Genomic DNA, 21,925 nt, shown 5'->3' on the forward strand with positions numbered 1-21,925 from the left:
AGAATGTCAGCTCCAATAACAGATGCCCCATCAATACTGGGCCCAGCTTTATTTCAACACCCAGACAACACGTGGCAAATGATGAAGCTCAAAAAATGCCTGTGGTGGGAAGTCCTGGAAATTCTCCCATGACAAAGGGCTGTTGAAGGACTTCAGCAAGTTCATTACAAAATTGCAAATCCTTGTCACTAGGAAGGACCCTGGGGCTGACACTTGAACTTAAGAGAACAGGAATGAAGTTCTATATTGTTCCATCACAGAAATATACAGATTGCAATGGACCCAGAGACAGGGGACAGAAACAGGGGACAGAAACTGAACTTGTCAGTGAAGGGACGGGTCAGAGGAAGAGCAGCTAGAAGAAAGAGACAGCGGTGCCTGAGAAAGAGCGATGGGAAAACCATCAAGTCAGCAGAGCCCAAATCGGGGATTTTTCCATTTTCTGAAAACCTTAAGCTTTAGTTCTTGGCTTTTACACACAGTTGGATTTGCTGCCCACTCGCTGAGCCGCACCCGAAAGAGTTCGCTCTTCTGCCCACGCTCGTAGGACCCCCGGCAGCTCCAGATTCTGCCTCCTGGGCCCAGACAGCCTCGCGGAGCACACACCGGGCAAGCAGAACCGGGCAGCAGTCTCCTGGTCCACGTGGTTCCTTACCACACACACACTGAATCTCAAAAAGACTTTAAAAAAAGAAAAAAAGACAAAGGAAAACAAGTATATTTCAAGTAGGAATAAAGATGGAACAAAAACTGTTAGGGGCGAACGCTGTCCAGATCAAACAGACCCCAGGTCTGTTGGCAGGGGAAGCCGTTGCCCTTGTGTGGCTGCACTGATTTAGAGTGAATTTTCCCACCTCCTGGGGGGAGAGAAGCAAAAATGAACTGCTGCACAGAGTCTAGCCACTTCGTGTCCAATCAATCAGGTACTGGAAAAACCCAGTTCCAATGCCTTCGACTCAATCTGATAAAGCTTTGGACATCAGTTCTTGGCTGTGACCTGGATGTACTTATTAGCAGTTTGAGCCCAAAGACGACACCAAGTGCTCAGAGTGGCTGGAGGGGACTGAGAAACACACAACTGTGAAAAGCCAGCTCTACCATCGCAGGCGTCTCTGAGGGTGGGTTATGAGCATTGCCTCCCCACAGGATGATGGCCGACTGCTAGTCACCATTACAGGTCTGATGAAACATTAGCTTTGGAGTGAACTGTAAGGGTGGTTGATTATCACAACCTCATGGGCAAAGGGTCTTGGCCAGCCCAGCAATTAATAAGAAAGAAAATGCCTCCCTCTGCCCCGCCACCGTGGACTCTTCTCCGTGGCGGGGGCCGTGGAGAGATGGGTGCCCGCACCACCCCCATCTCCCCATCACACTGCCTGCACCTTGCTGCCCTCATTATGCCAAATTCTGCTTCCAGTCAGACTTGGAGGCTTCTGGGATCAACAACAGACTACAAAGCAAATTCTTACAAATTCCCTTTTCATCCCCGTACCCCATTCCTGCTACCACCAGGGATGATGTTCTTTCTACCATGTACCTTTCTGTTTGTACGTGTTCCTGCTCAATGTCTTGCTTTGTGAATTTTTAATGGCCTTAAATGCTGTTGTCAAATGTGCTATCCTGCTTTTTAACCTTTCAGTCAGCACCACGACTTAAAGACCTGTTGCTGGACAGACGTCTAATCCATGGCTTCTAGTGCTGCAGAGTTTTCTGGAATGAGCAACTGCTGTCATAGTTCACTTACTCACTCTCCCAGGTAACACCCAGATGGCTTCTCTCTCTCACCACCACCACCACCACCACCACCACCACCACCACCAGCGATGCGCAAAGACCATCTTCAAACCCACCCTGGGACCTGTGCATAGCTCTGCGTGTCCTGAGAACACCTGGCACCCTGAGGCCTCACGCTTCCGCCGGCCTGCTGGGTGGTTGTTTGGGCTCTGATGAACAGAGGAGCTCAAGCGTTGCTTCAGGTGCTCATTAGACTTCTGGAGGCTCCTTCACCTGTAAACTCCCAATCACACCCTTTATTTACCTCCTTTCTATTGAGATTTCTGCCTTTTTCTGGCTAATTTGCAGGAGTTCTTTGTATATTCTAAATGTTCATCCCCTCAGGCTTTTAGCTGTTGTAAATCTCGCCCTCCTTTTTTGCCAGCTGCCTGTTACCTCTGTCCAGGATGCCCACTAATAATGAACAGAAGCCCTTAACTTTGACAATCAAACTCAGAAAACTTGAGGACAGCAACCATGCCTCAATCATACAGTTCCATCTGTGAGCACTGACAATACACCACCCATGGATTTAGGGGCTGTGGACACAAAGAGGAGTCATGGCTTTTGACCCCTGAGCACTCAGCCTCCTGGGAATATAGACTTTCCACCGACTATCATGTGGATGCGATGACCATGGATGGCTTGGAGGGTCATGCAAGGTGCAGTGAGGGGTTAAAGGTGTCAGGGGGTCAAGATCAAAGCTGAGTGAGCTTGGCAGGCAGTGCTGAGGAGAGAACATTCCAAGCCAAGGGAACAGCACATGCAAAAGCCCCATCTGGAGAACCACCAGGAATCAGAATGGCTGGGGCATAGAGCAAAGTAGTAGTGACCACAGAGACTGGACAAATGGGAATGGGCCATGAGCAGAAAGAGCTGGGGTTTTCTCCAGCGCTGCAGAAGGGGACAGCACGCTTCCTTGCTCTTCCACAGCCACTGGTGAGTTGCCTGAGACACTGCATGCCCTCAAGGGAAACGGACCGGAGGGACCCTACGAAATCTGGGCTCACCTTAGCTATGTACTGAAGTCTCAGAAAACCCCACAGACAGAATATTCTAGAAAAAAAAGGTTCATGAGCCTGCATGTTAAGCACCAAAGCAGGTAAGAGACAGCCATCAGACAGGTCTGGACTGTCCTGAAGGCAACAAAGACCTCTCCTCCTGGCCTCGGCTGGGAGCTGCTCCGGCTGCTGCTCTTGCCTTCACGAAAGTTCTCAGCCCCAGAATTCCCCAACCACCGCCAACTGTGCTTGTGCCGGAAATGTCCCGAATAAAGTCATTAGTGACACAGCGGAATCTTACCCAAGACCCCACCAGGATTTCTGCCAGCCAGCTGTTTCCTCCTGAATCTAAACCATTTTCACACTCAGTAATGGTAATTTTTCAAGGAAAAAAAAAAGCCATTTGTAGAGAATATTTTGCTTCAAGCTAGGTGATTGCCCTGATTTTTTTCAGCCGGAGAAGAAATCTGTATGCACAGACACATGGCAGCCAAGTATGAAGGCACAGAGGAGGGTTGTGTAAGATGCAGTGAGGGGTTAAAGGCTTCAGGGGGGTCAAGGTCAAGGTGTGAAGGCTGAGTGAGTCTTGATGGATAAGATTGGAATCTGGAAGTCACTCCACCCCAGCAGAACACACCCTCTCTCAGCACCCTCACTTTCTCTCTTCCAAGCTGCCGCAGCCTCCCCAGGGCAGGAAAATAGATCTTGTTCTAGGACAGCAAGCTTATCCTTTGAAGGCATTAGGTAAATAGCTTTAGGAAATTTCAAGACAATGGGGCTGATTGTCACCTGACACCTCCTCTCCTCCAAGACACACACACACACACCCACACACACACCCACACACACACACCCACACACGCCCCCAACATGCCTGATGTCTGTGAAGTAAACATGTTTGTTAGCTTCCTCCCCCTTCCCTGGGGCCCCACCTGCTAGGTATGCTTAGGGCTGTGAGGAGGGGAGGCAGCCAGACCCACAATATTGGTTCCCCCACATCCTCCCAACCAACCAAAGACATTTTCCAACACAATTCCCGTGACCCCTTTTGCTCTGACATGACTTCCAACTCTATTGCTAGGGTCAGGGGAGGTAATCAAGTGCTCAATGCCACCTACTCACTTTAGAGACCTCCCACTTAGGGCGCCCGCCTGCCAGCCGCCATGCCCGCGTCAGGCGTCCAGCGGTACTTGAGACACGAGGCTGAAACTGGCCTGAAACTTGCTCTGGTTGGCAGGCCGCACGTTCCCACACAGAGAGCGTGGGCCGCTGGTCTGCTCTTCAACTCAACAGCACCACCTCAGTGCCTCCCTGCAGACTTGAGAGCACTCAGGGCCCTCACCTTGGGGTCAGAGAAGCAACCCCCACACTGAGACACTCACTCAGGAACCAGAGCCCCCCAGGCCCTTTCAGTCGTGAGTGGAGACCTGGCGGCTGGGGGCCACGGGAAGGCGTCATGCTCCTGAAGGATCTGATCTCAAAAGCAACAGACTAAATTCTCTCGGAGAACAAAACGTTTCCCACTCTCGAGGGAAGCAGTGCGTGGCGAGTAGGGAGCGACACCTGGATCCCATAACTCTGGGAGATTCGCTCCCAGCCTGAAGTGTTTACAATTACATACGCCGAACCAGCATCAGATGGGCGGGAGATGGACGCTTGCCCACGGAGAAGCCAGGAGGTCAACGGGAAAAAATTATTTTAGTCGCTGTTGAGCCTTCATGTTTGGAACATCCATCCAAACTGTGGCAATGTTCTCATGCTCCTGCGTGTGGATGCTCATTTCCAGGGAACTTGGGGTGACAGTGGGAGGAGCCCCACCCAGGGCTGAGGCTGTTTCTTCCACCCATTGGAGGTTAGCAGGTCACAGGGCCGTTTAAGGACCCACAGAGAGAGGCTGGGAACTCTCCTGGGAATCCCAGTCACCAAGACTAGTCACACTGACCTGCGCTAGGGTGGGACGACTGGCAAGGTCCCAGGGTTAGCAAATGGCTTGGACCATGAGGGTGGGGGAGGGTGGCCTTCTCTGCAGCAGGCCACGTGGAGCGACGCTTTCCAGGGTCTGATGCAGCAGCAGAGGCCGTGCCAAACAGACTTCACTCGGGCCTCCTCTTCCAGCAGGGGATGAGACGCTCCTCGCCGGGCTGGGAGCAAGTCCCATTTCCCACCCTGACTCTGAGGTCATCCGCTTCTCCTGAGAAAGCCTGGGGTTCTGGCCTTGGCTGTTAGAAACAAGAGCAGAGACCTGGGGCAAGGGGAGGCTCTCTCTCTCTGGGTCTTTCTGGTTTAGGTGATGGCCTGGGGAAAATCCTTCTTGAATCGACACACACGAAATAGAACTGACAGAGGGAAAGAAAAGTGAGAAAGTGGGAGAAAGTCAAGAGAAAAGGAATAAAGGAATGAAAGAAGGTGGGGGGTGGAGGGAAAGAGAGAGGGAGGAGGGGGAAGAGAGGGAGGAAGGGGGAAGAGAGAGAGAAAGAGAGAGAACACTGCATGTACAGTGTGAGCCCGTGTGCACCCAGGAGGGGTCCTGTAGCAGCTAACGCTCACTCACACTTGCCTGGGATGGTTTTGTCATCCACTCGACCTGCCTGGCCACAGTCTAACTTTCGAGGCATCTGGGATGTGACTGACTTGAACCAGAGCCAGGCTTCCACGGGCCCCAGTGACACTCGAGCTTCACCCTGCTCAGGTGCCTGCCGTGGCTCTCTCAGGAGACCTTCAAGGGGTCCCGACACGTGGAGCTGTCACCGTGCACCAGATGACCACCCTGGACCATCATACACACCACGACCCTCAGCCATGACTCTAGAGACATCAACCGCAGGGACCCCATCTCCAAAACGTGCTAAAAGACACACCATCCAACTCTGCCATGACCACCGTGGCCCAGGCGCACTGCATTGGGCATTCGAGCAATAGGTGTGACGTTGCGTGGTACTTGCTGCTTCTGCCTAAGGTCTGCCATGTCACCACTCTTTATTTCCTTCCACTCATGCAGGAAACTGCTGAGAAGAAACCACAGGGGGCCTCTGTTAACAGCGGTACCTGATGGTGGTGTCCATCGTCATGTCTTCAAAACACATACTAGAAAGGGATGCCACAAAAGGCCTGACAAGGACAATGGCAAGAGACCTTCTCAAGTTCATAAGAAGTCTGGGATTATAAGTGAGAATATTTGCCCCCAAGGAGACCCAAGAGCATGAAGATGAAGATATTATGATGCCCCAAGCAACCCCCCCCCCAACAGGTCCCAGCCCCGATGTCAAGGACACCCTGCACCCTCGCAGAGTTCCTTCCCAAAGGACTAGATTTGAATTTTAGTAAATCAGCTCAATATGTTCTAGGACTGTGGGTATTAAATAAAAGAAGTCAGTGAAATCTCCAAACAATAAGCTCATTCAACACAATCTTTTTTTCTCCCCCCATCTGGGGACTTGAATACAGTTAACATGAATAAATCCTGTTGTGTAAAAACTGGGGGAGAAGAATGGGGGGGGTGGAGGATGGAAGGAAATGGCTGGATTCCCACTTATTGGCCTAAGAGGAAGGCTAAGACAGTCCCCAGAATCCCCCCAAAATGCCAGCTTGCTGGGGTAGACCAGGGAGATGTAGCAACAGTTTGCAGCTGAGGTAAGGAAGTATCTGGGATTTCCCGGTCCGTGCACTCCCAGCCTCTCCCCCACAGCCCTCAAACTGCAGCCAGACTAGTACTCATACCTGTACTCAAGCTAGAAGTGGGCCCTTGGGCTGCCCCAAACCTGGCCCTTCCTAGTTGGACCAGCCACAAGACAGGCCTGACCCCACATCAGGACGTTTCCCTTCAAATATGCACAAAAAGATATTTCAAACCACTATCCCCTAACAGAGTCACGCCAATCAACACCAAGGACTGCAGTTATCCTATTATCACTCTGCTATTATTTGGCAATTCTTCCCAAATACCCCAAGAACAGGCGGGACAGACCTGCCTTTGTAGGTGACTAGAGGCCTGGACCATCCGTGATTAAGAAGAATTGCATGGGTGAAATTCTCCTGCATAATTCATGGTTCAAAGTGATCTGGGCCCATATGGTCCTCATGGATGGAAATTCTACAGTCTTCCAGCCAGCAGTTCTCAAGGAAAATGAGAAGACACAGGTCCAGCTCCCTGGGTCACAGAGCCAGGCAAGTTCATCTGCAGAACAAGCCATCAACATGGGTTTTGAGTTTTTGACAAATGGAAATCACCGAGCTATTCGGCCTCTGTTAGGACCACCAGAAAGGTACTTCCTCATTCTCGTGGGATTCCGTATCCCGTCTCCTGGTCTGGTGAGCAAGGGCTGGTGCTGCCCAGGCATCATAAGGCTCTTTCCTGCCTGGAAACACGAGGGCTGATCCCTTACTTGACATGGGACTAGATGCATTATTCTGCTAAATCATGCGTTCTCCCTTCTCAAAATCAATCCTAGCTAGCATAGACATGCAGGGCTGCCAAAAACAAAAGGTCAGCCAGGAAATAATCATGGTAGACTTGGGTACTCAATTCTGATTCAATAATTTTATTGGTTAAAATAAAAAAAAGCAAAAACTTGCAGCAGAAAGACTGCCAAAGTCAATACATTAGATCCATGTGTGTGCAGAACGGTTCCCAGGGTGGGAACCCAGAGCTAATGCTTCAATATCCCATGACCCTCCTGGGGACATCTGCTGCCTGGGTTTTAGGAGAACTGCCTTTCTTTTTGTCTAAATAGAGGGACAGCTTGACCATCACCCTGTTGGTGCTTCACAGAAAAGCCTCTTGCACTTGAGATACCAACACATGGTTGGTCTTTTTGTTTCGCACCAAAATTCTTTGCTCTCTTCTGGTGCACCCTCAGACGGCTGTAAACACGACCACACCAAGACCTCAGATTCTATTTACAACCTGTGACGGCCAATCGGGCACTCGATGTGACGCTGTGGTGCGTCTTCCTCTTGCACCGCAGCATCACAAACGGCCGGGGTTTGTTTTACCGTCAGCTTTCCGAGGTATCATTTGTAGAGAAAAACCCCACCAAAACTAAAAGCTGTCCTGTTGATGGTACGGCCCGGAGTTTTCACACACACCTAGAGCTGCGTAACCACCACCACCATAAAGGTTTGAAAAAAGAAGATTCCTATCATTCTAGAAATTTCCCTCCTGCCCCTTTGTAGGTGAACCCCTTGCCCCAACCCCGGCAACTACTGACCTCTTTCCTTTCTGACGGTTTTGCCTTTCCCAGAAAGTCACAGAAGTGGAATCGCACAGCGCGTCGGCTTTTAGAGTCTGGCTTCTCTCACGTAGGACGCTGGTGTGTATCACTCATGCTTAGTTATGTACTGCGAGTTTTTAAACTTTGGACTTTTGCTTTCTTGTCAAAGAGGCAAAATAATTGGCTCTAGTTCATCTTTGCTGTGGAGAAACCACAGTCTTGATTTAGGGCCTTTTAATAAAGCTGAGGCCTGGGAACAGGGTGACCTACCATCTCCGTCTGCCTGGGACTAAGGGATTTCCTAGGACTTGGCACTTTCGGCGGCAAAACCAGGAAAGTCCTGGGCAGACTGGGACAGTCAGTCACCCGTCCTTGGGAAAGCCACCTCCAAGGGCAGGAACGGACCCGCTCAGATTCCTCGTGGGAGCGGCAGGTTGCTTTCCCCGAGCCAATGGTTAACCATCTCTCCTTCGTGTAACCATGAGCAGAAGGCCACCGCGCAGTCGGCTGGGGCTGAGCCTGTGGGCAGAGCTCATCACTCTCAACAGGCCTGCCGCTGTCTTTGATGTCCTGGGAGGGGCCCGAGGAAGTGACCAGAGAACTCAGGGGTCTGTTTAGAAAACAACAGAGCGGGGCTTGTGTGGGTGTCGGCGCCCCTCCCCACCCCACCCCGGTATTTAACACCCACGGCGAGGTGGGACATGAAAACACGCCGGGCTCCTTCTGGTTTTGCATCAGGGCAGTGCATTCAGGGCACCCTCAGCTCCTACTTTTTCTGTACATCCTCCCAACTCCTCCCTCTCGGTGGGGTTTTTCATTAGTTTGTTTTGAGACTAACTAGGGAGAAGGTGAGCCAAGTGACAGAAAATTAGTAAAGAGCTTGAAGTTCTGGTTAGAATTTAAGGGCCTCTCCTATGCAAACCTACTGAGACATCAGAGGCACTTCTTGCCCATCACCTTTCCAGCTGACCTCGAGGGGACAACACAGATGCTCCGAGAAGCTAGGCTGCCTGAGCATCTCTAGCTCAGGGCTCCCAATACCTTCGAAAAGCAGGTGATGAGCATGCTTTGGGGTGTAATTTGGGTGCCCAGATTAACTGAGGACCCCCACACCCCATCCAAGAAGGCAGGAAGTGGTGGGGTCAGAACCATGTCACAGAGGTTTCAGGGTATCTGCTCCCCTGAGTTAATATAACACTGCCCCTTACGAGTACAGTCCAGTCGTTCTTATGAGTTATTCCACCAAACAGCAGTTAGTAATCATTATCCTCACTTGTACAGATGAGGAAACAAGGCCCAGAGAGATTAATTGACTTGCCCAAGGTCGCACAGCGAGTTAGTGGCAAAGGCCAGATTAGAACCCTGAGCCCCGGAGTGCCCAGTCTGGCGCCCAGCTCCATGAGATCCCTGAGCCATCAGTCCAGAGCATGGGCAGAGCCAGGTCTGCGCCCTTGGGAGGCTGGGTGAGCAGCTGCAGAGGGCACAGGCAGGCTCATACTCACAAGCAGAAACCTGCAGCATCCTTCTCTGTACCACCAGACAGCAACACCCCTGTGCTGGAATAGACAGAAACAAGGCTCAAGTCGGGAAAGCCAAGGGCAGCCACCGCAGGCTGGCATCTCCACTTCGGAATCTGGCTTTGAGATCATCCCTCACTTCCCTTTGTGAACCTGGCTCTCAAGGGCCAGGACCCGGGGGAGCACGTGCTCCTGTCACCTGGAATTCATTCATTCACTCATTCCCCCATCATGTACCAGGCACTTACTATGTGTCTGGCAGTATGCTAGCGGCTGAGGTGGGGGATACCTGGAGGAGAAAGACAATCCTGTCTTGAAGGAGTTTCAGGGGAAACAGAGACAGATATTGATAAGACAGTGTGACATTAATTCAACAAATATTTGTTGAGCACTTAGGATGTGATATGCCTAAAACAGGGAGGGAACACAGAGCAACTCAGGGAAGGCTGCCTGGAAGAAGAGACATGCGGACTAGGTCCTAAAGACTGAGGAGCATTTCACTGAGTAGCCAGTCCCTTCTTGGCTAAAGGGACACTAATAAGAAATGAGTCTGAAATTGCACTGAGCACTTCTCTCTAAATAAACCCCTGCTGTTATCAGAATAGGAAATCTACCCTTTCAAAACACAGTTCTCAGGGATATCTTCTTATTGTATTTCTGATTTTGAGCTGTGGCCTAATCTCTTTGGGCCTCAGTCGACCTGTCTCTCAAATGGGAGTGAATAACCCAGTGTTTCCGTGGGTGGCTCTGGGCTTTGCTAACAATCTTGGGAGACACAGTTACACAAAAGTCCTTGAGGAACAAATTCCTTGCATGACCGATGGCATTCTCTTTCCCACTAAGGCTGCTGCTCCCCACTCTCAACAGGAAATTGGTTTTATTTATAAGAATCACAACCCTAAACTGACCTTTGCTGGGCTACCCACATGCCCGCCCTCATTTCCCCCTGCCCTCCTCAAGACACATCCTCCTTCCAAAGATTCCTAAGTGACCACAGAGCAAGGAGCGTTGACGAGTGCTCAAAGCCGGGTGGACAGACAATGGAGGCTGTTTCCTAGATGGGGAAACTGAGGCCCGGAGAGCTCAGTCACTTGTGCAGAACACATGTGCCTCCCGGTTCCCAAGCCACTGCCTCTTCCTTGTACCCTGACTGCTCGCCCTCCTCTTTCAGCCTCCCTTCTCCAGATGACAAGTCTTTACAGAAACATTTCCCATCATTAAAGGGATTTGGGAGAAACCGGGCAGAGCTTCCTCAGCTTTGAAGCCCGTTGGCCCCTCCTGGCCCTTTAATTGTGCTTGGAAGCAGCCCAGTTCCCAGCTCCTGCCCCTTCAGAAGAGTGGAAGGGCCCAAAGCAGAATTCCCCCACCCTCCTGCCCTTTTGGCACCAAAGGTGACCTCTCAGCATTTGTTTCAGACCATTTCATTGCCAGAGCTTCAAGGGCTCCCACACACAGAGCTTCAAAGTCAGGAGGGCTCAGGGTCAAGTACAACCATGAGCAAACCCTGAGCTTAGGATTCGGAAGCGTCACGTTGGAGACTGTTTTCCAGAAGCGTTCCCACAGCCTTTTAAATCCTACAGTAGCTTAGGGTGAATTACATTAGATTTCTGCAGGTATCACAAGACGTGGTGAAACCACACCATGTGAGCAGGGAGGGTTTATCTGTTCTTGCCACACTTGCTTTTAATCTACCAGGTGGGGAAGGTGTATATATAATTATATTTTTTTAATGGTTCTCAACGCTGATGACACATTAGAATCACCTGGAGACCTTTAAAAACAACGACACCTAAGCCAAACCCTTAGACCAATTAAATCAGAATGTCTTGGGTGTGGCCTATACATCCATAGGGTTTAAAGCTCCCTGATGGTTTCTATGTGGAGTTAAGGTTAAGCACCACTGCCTTAAGTAGAACTTCAATAAGGAAAAACCTGAGCTCCTAGGCATGGAAAAACAGCAAACACAGATGATTCTTCTGAAGGTGAAATGAATATTATCAATCTGTTTATCTCTTTTAATTAGCTTTTCTTTTTCAGACCTTCCCTGACCACAGATCTCATGGTTCACATATAAACTTTCAGGTATTTTTACTGGCCTGACTCTTCCCAGCTCACCTCTACTTTCCAGCACCCTAGAACTAAGTGCCCTCTCCCAGGAATCAGGTGATCCGACTCAGAAACCAAAGAACACAGGAAAAGAATGATACACTTTCAACCAACTACTGTGATCCACATCAGAGAGACTATCTCAACCTTGCCTATTTGAATCCAAGTGTGATGCAATTCCAGGAAGCTTTGGCATGGATGTTCCAAGTGCAATCCACAGATAGTAGGTCAGTCACTTTTGGCCCCGGACACACTTACCAGCTGGACGAGCAGTAGGAACCAGAATGCTTTGACCACATGGTGTGAGTTCAGCCAATAGGCTCACACATGGTGATACAAGGATGCCCTTATGAAATTCATAAACACGTGAACACTCAAGGATGGGCACTGTCCCAGGGTACCCCGCAGGACTTAGCAGAGCTTTTACAACACCAGAGATTCACATACAAGATACAGCAACGCTACCATCACTTTTTATAAAAACTCTTATAAAAGCTCCATCTCTCTGGAGAAGACACTCGCACCTACTCCCTCCACTGCCACCTTGTTTTTGTCTAGCAGAATGGCTAAGAAGGGATGAAGAGAGAGCCTGGAAACGTTCCTGCATTACACACAGGGTGACATTCTAATCACTCTTTACCTCTAAACATCTCTTAACATCTCGCACAACAATGGAAGATCAGCCCAGAGCCTAAAACTGATGGGCTAGTTTGGGAGATGTACCTTGTGTGACATGCTGGCTGGGGGGCCTGGAAAACAGTTTCTCCTGCATCGACTGCTTTACGAGCTTCACAAATTAGAGAAAACATTGTAAGAATCTAGAGATGGTGACAAGGCATTCTACCTATTTGGGAGGAGGGAGAGCTCAAAATCGAGAATTTAGAAACATAGGAGGAGGCATTTAAATTATAAATTTTAAAAGTGTCACAAATAATTCTTCTTTATCCTTTTTACATATGTTCCGAGAGCCCAAGTATATCTTGTTTTTTCATTTAATTTTGTTGTTAAAACCACCATACCTAGTCATTCCATAATTACTCAACCTTACATTAAGGGATTTAAAAAAAAAAAAAAAAGGCCCTGAATCTCTGACAAGAGACTACAGATTCTAGTGAGTTGCACCAGTTAATGGAAGATTGGGTCCAACATGCTTAATTTTGCATAGATCAATGTTTCAATTCAAAGAGTGTTCAAAGTATAACTCATCTTCTCACGTGAATGGAGCATTCTACAGCCCTGGTGAGGCAGGGTGGGGATTCCCAGATTCCTCAGCTGAAAGGTATAGTGAACATATTAGTAGCATTCACCAGTGAAACCTGGAGAGATTTTTCTTGAGTCAAACACTAAAAGATGAGTTGGATTAGCTTTAGCAATCCAGATGATTTTCAAATGTATTTGCTTATCGCTGGCTGTGTCTGATTCACTGCAAAATGAGGAGGCAGACACATGTGTTACCAAAAACAAACACTGCACTGGAAACTAAATTTCCTTCAGTTGGCAAAAACCTCTTAGTGATCTTTGAGGGTGGGAGGACTTTAAACTCCCAAGAGAAAAAGAAAACTGAGAAGACTTTTGCAGGTTAAGGGCCAAGTCAAAAGCTACTGAGGCAAAAACCTCCTGGTAATAACTGGGCATTTGGAAAGACGACCCAAAATGTTATCATTTGCCCTGACTCAGAAAGATTAACGTACTGATTTGAGAAAGTAGCTTGTAATCTAGACCTTCAACCAGGAGCCAACATAATTCAAAACCCGGCAGATTCTGAGCCAACGGGACCCTCAGGCAGGCAACTCAAGTCTGGAATTCCCTGGAAGGGTCCCTCCCAAAGGGCAGAGGGGCCCCAGTGGGGACGGGAGCAGCAAGCTGCTATTTTGGAAGGAGAGGGGCTCTGGCTTCCTCAACTGTTTGAGACTACAGAAGGACACATTCAGTCATTCAGGCACAAAACTGACGTGATCTCAGCAGAATTTGAGACAAAAAAACCACCCATTTAGAAATGTGAGAGAGGCTCCAGGGAGGGTTCACAGGAGAAAAAAAAAAAAAAAAAAGGGAAGGTTGCCAACTAACTTAACCCTGTCCCCCCAGCTGGCTTCTGTGCTCTTGGCAAAGACCCTTAACATGTGGAGCCCTGCCTAAGATTTAGGTCTTTCATCGTCACCTGTGACCAAGAAAAAACAATGAAAAGAATCCAAAGATACAACTAGTTCAGGGAACCAAAGCTGATTCCCCAAAGTTTCTTCAGGTCAGTTCAGAAATGAGAAACCACTGGCAGTGAGATTCCTTGGGAATCTGAGCACTCTCCTTTATTACTCTCTCCCAGGGGAAAAATAAATACAGAAACAGTACTTCCTTTTGCAGGTTTGGCAGAGTCCGGGACGAATAAGTTTAAGAAGCTTTCCCAAAGCAAAGGGGCGCGGGGGGTGGGGGGGGTGCCCGCAGCATCGCATTTAAGGGGCAGCTTTTTAACCTCCTTTTCCAAAAGATGTGCAATCCGAGGCTTCTAGACTCCAGTCCCCGGGCTCTGACCATGGGTGCGAGCCGGGCACAACCCGGGCCAGCCCGCCCACCCATCAGTGTCTGTCCAAGATTCCCCAGTCCAGGCCAACCTCCAAACTTGCCCAGCTGCGCTTGCAGCTAAGCCCTCGGGCAGAGACGCGATCCACCTGCCGGGCACCCCGGGAAGCCCCTAATCCTGCACTCCGCCCCTGCTTGGGAGTAAGGAGGCGGAGAAGGGCTCGGAGAGAAACAGTTACCCGAGCGGAGCGGCCGGACGATTAGGGTGGCCCGACCAAGCCGGGAGCGGAGCTGCGCGCCCACCCCACCCTACCGCCCAAGCGCATCAATTCGCAGGCTCTTTTTCTGGGTCCGCAGGAAGCCCTGCACTCTGGCTGGCGCCCGGGCGACAGGCCCCAACATGACCTTTGCCCCCGAAGCAACCCCGCACTGTTCCGACTTTACACGGGAACTCCTCGGCCCCCGGCATCTTTCCGGGGCGGCTGGGGCTTGGAGGGTGGGTCTCCTAGCGCACCCTCGGTCCTCCAACAGGTGAAAAGCCTCGCCACGCACCCCACCTCCCTCCGCCACCGGGAGGATCAAAGGGCCCGGGCCGCGGCCGCCACTCACGAGTCTCTCGGCCAGCCTGCGCCGCCGCTGGGGCCCGGGTCTTCGGCCCCGGTCCGGGCTGGGCGGGGGCAGCCGGCCCCGCTCACCTGAGCCCCGGCGGGGCACAAAGCGCACGCAGTGACGCCCCCGCTATCCCCAGCCCTGCTTTCCCGCGCCTAGTGGGGCGGGAAGGGAATGGGTACGCGCGGCGCGGGGACCCGCGCCCTCACCTTTGAACCGCTCCATCGGGGCCGCGGCGTGCGCTCCTCGCGGCTCGGCTCCGGCGCTGCGCTCTCAGCTCCAGGCTCCGCGCCCAGGGCCGCGGCGCTGGCCCCTCCCCGTGAGGTCACGCTCGCGGCCGGACCTCCTGGCGCGGCTGCCGCGCCTCTGGCCCTCGGACCGGGTCCCCGCCCGGCGCGCCGCCCCCGCCGGGGAACTCCGCGGCCGAGCCGGGCGGCCCGTCGGCGCTCTAGTCTGTGCGCCCCCGGGCCCGGCTTCCCGCCCGAGGCCGCCTGGCAGTTGCTTCAACGTCCCGGCCCCGGGGGCGGCGGAGGGAGCGAGACCCGGACGTGCCCAAGCGCTGGGGAGGCCTCGAGGCGGAACGGGCTCGGGCGGGCGGACCGGAGCTGTTCTACCAGCCGCGGGCCTGCAAACCCCCTGCCCGGAGAGGGAGACTGAGGGCTGAGTCGGAAGGCAGAGAAGTGCCTAGAGCGCTTCCCGCTTGACCCCGGGCCTGCGCACTTTCGCCCTCGGCATTCCCCCAGGGGCGACCTGGGGATGGAGACACAGGTGGGGGCATTCTTCGGGAATCGCTCGCACTCTCTTGCAATCTCTCTGGCCAGAGGAACGCACACAAATCAGTTTGTTGCCTTCTACCCCAGCCAAGATTCCCTTGGCGCCACTGTGCTAGGCCCTCCCGAGAAGGACTAGATTTTCTAGAACCACCTGGACAAATACAGGAGCGCTGGTTCTTGGGTTGGCACAGCGCCTGAACGACCTGGAGGGGGTAGCACCTATTCCATAGGGAACTCAGTCGTGGCTTTAATTAATTCCACCTTGTGCCGCACTTACGTCCTCTACTTTTTTTTTTTTTTTTTTGGCCATCTGTCCCTCCAATCTCCCAACACGCCCACGTCCTCCCCACCAACCCCCAAGGAAGATCCGTATTTTCCATTAAACCTCCATTTTCACTTTAAAATCTCAATCACAGTTTGTGCTGGATGCCTGGTTTTTCAACGACTCTCCCCCAGCTTCCTTGAAGAAACACTTAAGGAAGATTTGTTCCCGCTCCCGCTCTTTTCTAAGACTTCCTAATTCTTCCGTGGAATAGCAGAGTTAGCGCTGACGTTTGGAGACCTTCGGCCCCATCAATCTTAGAAATATTTTTCTCAGTTCTGTTAGCAGCTAACCTCCGTGGAGTGCATATGCACAGCCTTTCATTTTCCCAATAACCCTGTGATCTGAGTATTAGTACTATTTCTATCATGTAGCTGAAGAAACTGAGGCTTACACAGGTTAAATAAACAACTTGCCCAAAGTTACACATGGCAGGCATGAAACCCAGGTGGTCTGCTGCCAGACCGTTTACTCACAAAACTTTCTTGGCACTCATAGGAGGTGCCAGACTGTCTGTCACTGTCTCCTGGAGCCCACAGACAAGTGAGCAAGGACAGCACAGCCAGGCAGGTGCTCTGACTAGACCCAGGCAGTAGGGATTCTGGGAACCCAGGGGAGGGCACTGAACCAGCCTGGAGAAGCCTCCTAAAAGCCTTCTAGAAGAGGTGATGGCTGACCTGTTTCTGAAAGTTAAAGGGTTTGGGTGGCACTGAAAAGTGAAGGCACTCAGGGCTCCTTGGGCAGCTGAGTGGAGAGTGGAGGGCAGGAGGCAGTTGCACCAGTCAGGTGAGAAGTATCTGGGCAGAGGAACCCAGATGGGGAGGAGAGGACTGGGGGCAGAAGTATGCAAGAAGTTCCATGCCAGGGGCCAGTGCCTGAGCTCAGGGCATGAGGAAGGTGGAAGAGCCCAGGTGGAGCCTGCGGTTCCTAGCATCTTAGATGACCAGGTGAAGAGTGTCCCCACTCCGGCACTCAGTCAGCCCTCAGATACTACCTGAGGCCCTGCCAGGTGCCAGGTGCTACCAGGCACTGCAAAGAGAGTGAGCCAGGTGGCCGAGGGGCGGCTGTTGGGAGTGGGCAGTGGGGACAACGAGCAGGAAAAGAGATGAGCATCTCTGAGGCAGACACAGAGAAGTGGCAGCAGGTTGGGGCATTGGGGGCAGGAAGCGAAGGGCCCCCAGCACCTTCAGGGGACCTAGAGCCCTGGCCCTGAGCCCTCAAACTCACCCAAGTACATTATTTCATTCTGTTCTCTCAGCCTCTCTTCCAGGTAGGCCAGGCCCATGTGGGTTCAGGAAACAGAAAAAGTGGAGGTTGTGGCAAGAAGGCTGGCATCTCGGGGAATCAAAGGACAGGGAACAGTGCTCAGCGGGCCTCAGGCAAGCTGGAACTGGGAACGACGTCAGGATGGAGGGTGTTCTTGCTTCTTCGTGTTCTCTTTTTCTGTCTGCTCCCCCCTCCCTTGCCTGTTCTTGCAAATGGCCCACCTTCCCATCTGCAGTGTCCAGAGACTACCATCGCTGGGTCCTGGTTTCCTTTCACGTTCTCAGGGAAAATCTGATCGTACAGCCTTGTCACTTTGAAACCAGCCTCACAACTGCCACTCCTGGCCAGAGTCCAGCTCCAGCAGTCAGCTGGGGCCAGTGGGGAGAGGTTGCACGGTCCAGTGCCACTCAGCAGGGCCTTGGTTCCAGCTGACCCTCCCAGACGGGTGAGAGCAGGGCTGGCTCTGACTGAGGTCATTACGAACAAAAGGTAGGATTAAACTATCTCCATCCTACAAATGAGAGGAGTTAGGGGCCTCACCCAAGTCACCAAGTTAAGTAATCTCTCTTTCAGATCTAGGATTGAAAAATCAGGTCTCCTGATTCCAGACCCTGTGCTTTGTCACATCCCTGAGTTCTGGCTTCCTCAGGGTTCTAACAGGACAGGGCTTTACCCTACCAAGTCCTCTGGTGGCCGTCCCTGTAAGGACTTCCTGCAAACGCACCCCTCTCCGTAGGCTAGGGGCGGAGGGGGCAGCAGCTCAATATCTTTATCCTGCCTCCTCCCTCTCCTGTCCCCCACCGGCTCCAGCACTTTAATTACCTCTCCTAAGTCCTCTCTAGTTTATTGACCGAGACTTGGCAAATCCAAGAGCCTCTGGACAAACAAAAATCAATCAGAAATATATGCAGAGTGAATTTCAAATGGGAGTTCACCGCCCTTTCCAAGAAGGAAACCAAAAGCACTATGTTGAACCATCAGTAGGGACCTTAGGCCTCTGGAAAGCTCAGCACTGCTCCCCCCTCTTCCAAGTCCTGGGTGCGGTTTAATCCTGTGTCTGTAGTCACTTGCAACTTCCATAAATGAGCCACTCACCTTGAAATTCTAATTCACTGTGTTTCTGGCCTCCCGGATGGGGTGATCTGGTTTCCAGGTCCTTCTCAGACTTCTGAGGGCTGTGACTGACCCGACCCAGACCCACAGAATCCAAAATGGGCTGCTCTGTTGCAAGCCAAATTGAGTACCTCCAGCCTGGAGCGTGGGTGTTCCCACCGAGCTCAGCACCAGGCCCTCTGGGTGTGTGGGTGAAGGTGTCGGGGACACAGACAACTGAACTCCAAAAGGGCTGGTTCTCCCCTAACTCCTAAACCTTAGAGAGGTTTCTTCAACCACAAGGGGGCTGAGGCAGGGGCGCCCGGCTTTACACACTTTATCTCGTTTACTTCTCACAGTGATCCAGGCAACAAATACTGTTTCCCCTCCTTTCACACACAGTGACCTTAAGTAACTTGCCGAAGGTCACCGCTGGGTAAGACCCAAGCCAGTCCCATTTGAGTACCATCTCCTACCAGAGTCCTCCCTACCCCCAGGCCCTCTTTTGTAATCATGTTTTGTTGAAAACCATCCCTGCAACAATTCTTTATTTCATCCCTGTTCACTCTTCATTGCCGCCCCGCCCCGCCCCCACCAAGGACAGCCCCCTGCCTCCACCCTCCACCCCTTCTTCAGCTTACAGTTCTACTCTGGTTCTCGCTACATCTGCCCCACTCACACCATAGACCACTGTGTCGTATTGCCTCAGTCCTCTGTCCCTGTGTTTAATGTAGCAGCACCCCGCACACAGTAGGGGCTCCACCTTGCCTGTTGAATCAATAGATGGCTATTCCACTTTTTCCTTCTTGGGGTTTCTGTGAAAAGGAAAAAAAAAAAAAGCCTAAAAAACAAAGTGTCTCTTTTTTTAGATTGATGAAACAATTACCAAAGGACATACCAGGTCTGGTTGGGCATGGGAGGAGCTGAAGCGGGGGAAGGGGGCTTGAACCAAGCCTTGAAGGGAAGAATTAATTCTTCTCATTGTGAAATATACATAACTTAAAATTGACCATTTTAACCATTTTTAAGTTACAGTTCAGTGGCATTAATAAGTACATTCACGTTGTTGTGCAACCATCAGCACTGTCTATCTCCAGAACTTTTCCATCACCCCAAATTAAAACTCTGTGCGCACTAACTAACAAATCCCCATTCGGACCTCCGCCCAGCCCCTGGTACCTGCTGGTCTACTTCCTGCCTCTATGAATGTGACTATTCTAAGAACCTCATGTAAATGGAATCATACAGTATTTGTCCTTTTGTGTCTGGCTTATTCACTTAGCATCGTATCTTTAAGATTGATCCATGTTGTAGCATGTGTCAGAATTCAATTCCTTTTAAAGGCTGAATAATATTTCATTGTATGTACATATCACATTTCGTTTATCCATTCATCTGTCAATGGACATTTGGGCTATTTCCATCTTTTGGCTTTGGTGAATGATGCTGTTATAAGCACTGATGTGTAAATATCTGTTCAAGTCCCTGCTTTCAGTCCTTTTGGGTTATACCTAGGAGTATAATTCCTGGGTCACATGGCAATTCTATGTTTAACTTTTTGAGGAACCACCGAAATGTTTTCCACAGGGGCTTCTCCATTTACATTCCCATGAGCCATGCATGAGGGTTCCAATTTCTCCACATCTTCGCCAGCACTTGTTATTTTCCGTTTTTTAAAATTATTCCCATCCTAGTGGGTTTCTTTCCTTTTTTAAGACTGACATCAACATGGCATGAAATTAGCATTTCTTAAATCTGAGTGGTTTCTATGAGTGTATTTTATATTATACAGTGAGGACCACTGGCTGGGGTCCAAGCCTCCCAGAGTTTTACATTTGAGGAAACCAAGGCCTGGGATCTGAAGTTGGAGGTGTTTATTCAATATTCAGGTGATGGAGCCTCTCAGCCAGCATGTTTGAGTGACTCCAGAATTTAGAAAACAATAAATATTTGGCCTAAAGAAGTAAAGACAGCCAAGGCTGAGAGGAAGGGGAGTAGATGAAGGAGAGGAGGAGAGGTCAGAGGAGGGGACTCCCGGGCGCCCCTCTGGATGGCTCTGTGCCAGAGCCCAGCGGGCAGCTTAACAGGGAAAAGAAGGAAATGCCTGCACTGCTCCCTGGTCTCCTGGTGCCTTTACGTCCGCAGCAGGGCCGGCACAACAGAGGCTTATAGGCCCACAAGCTGAGATGAGTTTGATTCCTTTTAGCTGTTCCTCTAGGACATTTTCAGCTTAGAAAAAACACTCCCAGTCTATTCTGGTCAATATTCCTATAATGATTTATGTAACAGGGCTGTTTATTTTATAAATGTCCTTAAAATATTCCTACAAGGCAAGAGTAAATGAAAGGTGACTCTCCAAAGACCTATGTCATTAAAGATCTAAGAATCCAAGAAGGTCAGTTTGGGAGGTAGTTGGTTATTTCATACAGAGAGGCCTGGGATTCCAGGAGCAAGTCTGCTTGCCCAGGTCACGCTGTGGGTCCAGGGCTCATGGCCCGGGGCCCATGGCTCCTCCAGGCATCCCTTCTGTGGCCTGAGTGTCCTGGACCTTCCTTGGTCCCTAGGAGGCTGCTGGGTTTCCGAAGTCCATGTACAAAGGTCGCACTGTCTGTCCTAGCCCTTGCCCCAGCGTGTCTCCAGGCTCTTTACCCCCCATTTCCCGCCCGATTCCCAGTCCACTGAAGCAGAACATTTCAGAGCTGTTTGGAAACTTGGAATCAAGAGTGAATCCAACCATGTGACCTGACAGCATGGATGCAGGTACCCAGAGAGGGGCTGGCGCCTACCCAGGGGGACCAGCAGCCGGCGGGTGGCACCAGCACCCAGGCATGGTTTCCAGCAAGAGCTCTTCTTCCAGCTGCTTCTGCTCAGGGCTTGGCTGCCCTTTCCCCCCCGGGTACTCCTAACCCTGGGTCATCCTGAGTTATACAGCGCCCCTGAAATCTGCCTGAATCCTGGTGCCTGGGCAGTTGTCAGGGTCTTGATCTTGGATTTACTTCCTTGATTGCTCTGGCTGACTCTTCCTGTGATTGCCAAGATCCTCATTTCTCAGATGAGGCTCAGGCAGAAATGCAGCCAGACCGGAACTGGCAGCCCCACGGGTTCGTCAGCGTCCCCAGATCAGGAGAGCTTGGAGAGGAATCATTTATTTGTTTCTGGGAGCAGAGGGCACTTCCTGTTTTTCCGCTTCCCAAACACCTTCCACAGCTCTGCAGAGTCCCAGCTGGTCCTTCCAGCCCCAGCCCCAAGGTCTTTCTCCTCCATGAAGACTTCCCAGAATGTTTCAAATAAGTCAAAGGGTTGAAAGGATTCTTGAAATCCTGTAACACTTCCCCCTCCAAGATCCATTTCTAGTTTAATAACAGAAAATAAACATCTTAATCTCTCCCAATAGCCTATAGGATTATGTGAGCAGGAACTCAGCATAGGCCCCTTGATAGGCAGCCAGTCAGCACTGGCAAATCTCAAGTGCCTGGGTTTATAGATTTGTTGTGGGTCCAGAGACCCAGCCACTCCCACTGAGTCACCCACTTCTCTGCCATAGGTGCTTCTCCAGCACTGCGCTGCCAACAAGCCCATCTCCCCAAGGCCTCTCGAGGCTGCCTGGGCACCACAACAGGCCTGAACAGCTCAGCCTCTTAATTCCCCTCCATCCAGCATGGCTGACCTTCTTCATTCCCTCATTCCTGGGTGTCAGAACTCACTCTCTCCTGGCGACCACATCTTCCCGCTCCTTGGTGCA

The 21,925-nt window shown here is 51.1% G+C and overlaps 1 protein-coding gene across 4 annotated transcripts in view; it reads right to left on the reverse strand.

Annotated features, from left to right (window-relative positions):
• AFAP1L2 (actin filament associated protein 1 like 2) overlaps nt 1-15,034 on the reverse strand; it is a 91,096-nt gene extending 76,062 nt beyond the window's left edge. For 2 of the 4 annotated variants that reach the window (XM_031461804.2, XM_064488454.1), the window contains exons 1-2: nt 14,940-14,986; nt 9,487-9,540 (exon numbers count right to left, since the gene is read on the reverse strand). In XM_031461804.2, the coding sequence (XP_031317664.2) occupies nt 9,487-9,540; nt 14,940-14,955 (70 nt within the window). In that variant the 5' untranslated portion in view covers nt 14,956-14,986. Of the gene's footprint in view, nt 1-9,486; nt 9,541-14,939 lie in introns of all 4 variants that reach the window. The other 2 variants (XM_031461805.2, XM_031461803.2) reach the window with 2 other exon arrangements.
• Between the last annotated feature and the right edge of the window lie 6,891 nt (nt 15,035-21,925).

Source organism: Camelus dromedarius, chromosome 8 (genome assembly GCF_036321535.1).
Source record: "Camelus dromedarius isolate mCamDro1 chromosome 8, mCamDro1.pat, whole genome shotgun sequence".
Classification (NCBI taxonomy): domain Eukaryota; kingdom Metazoa; phylum Chordata; class Mammalia; order Artiodactyla; family Camelidae; genus Camelus; species Camelus dromedarius.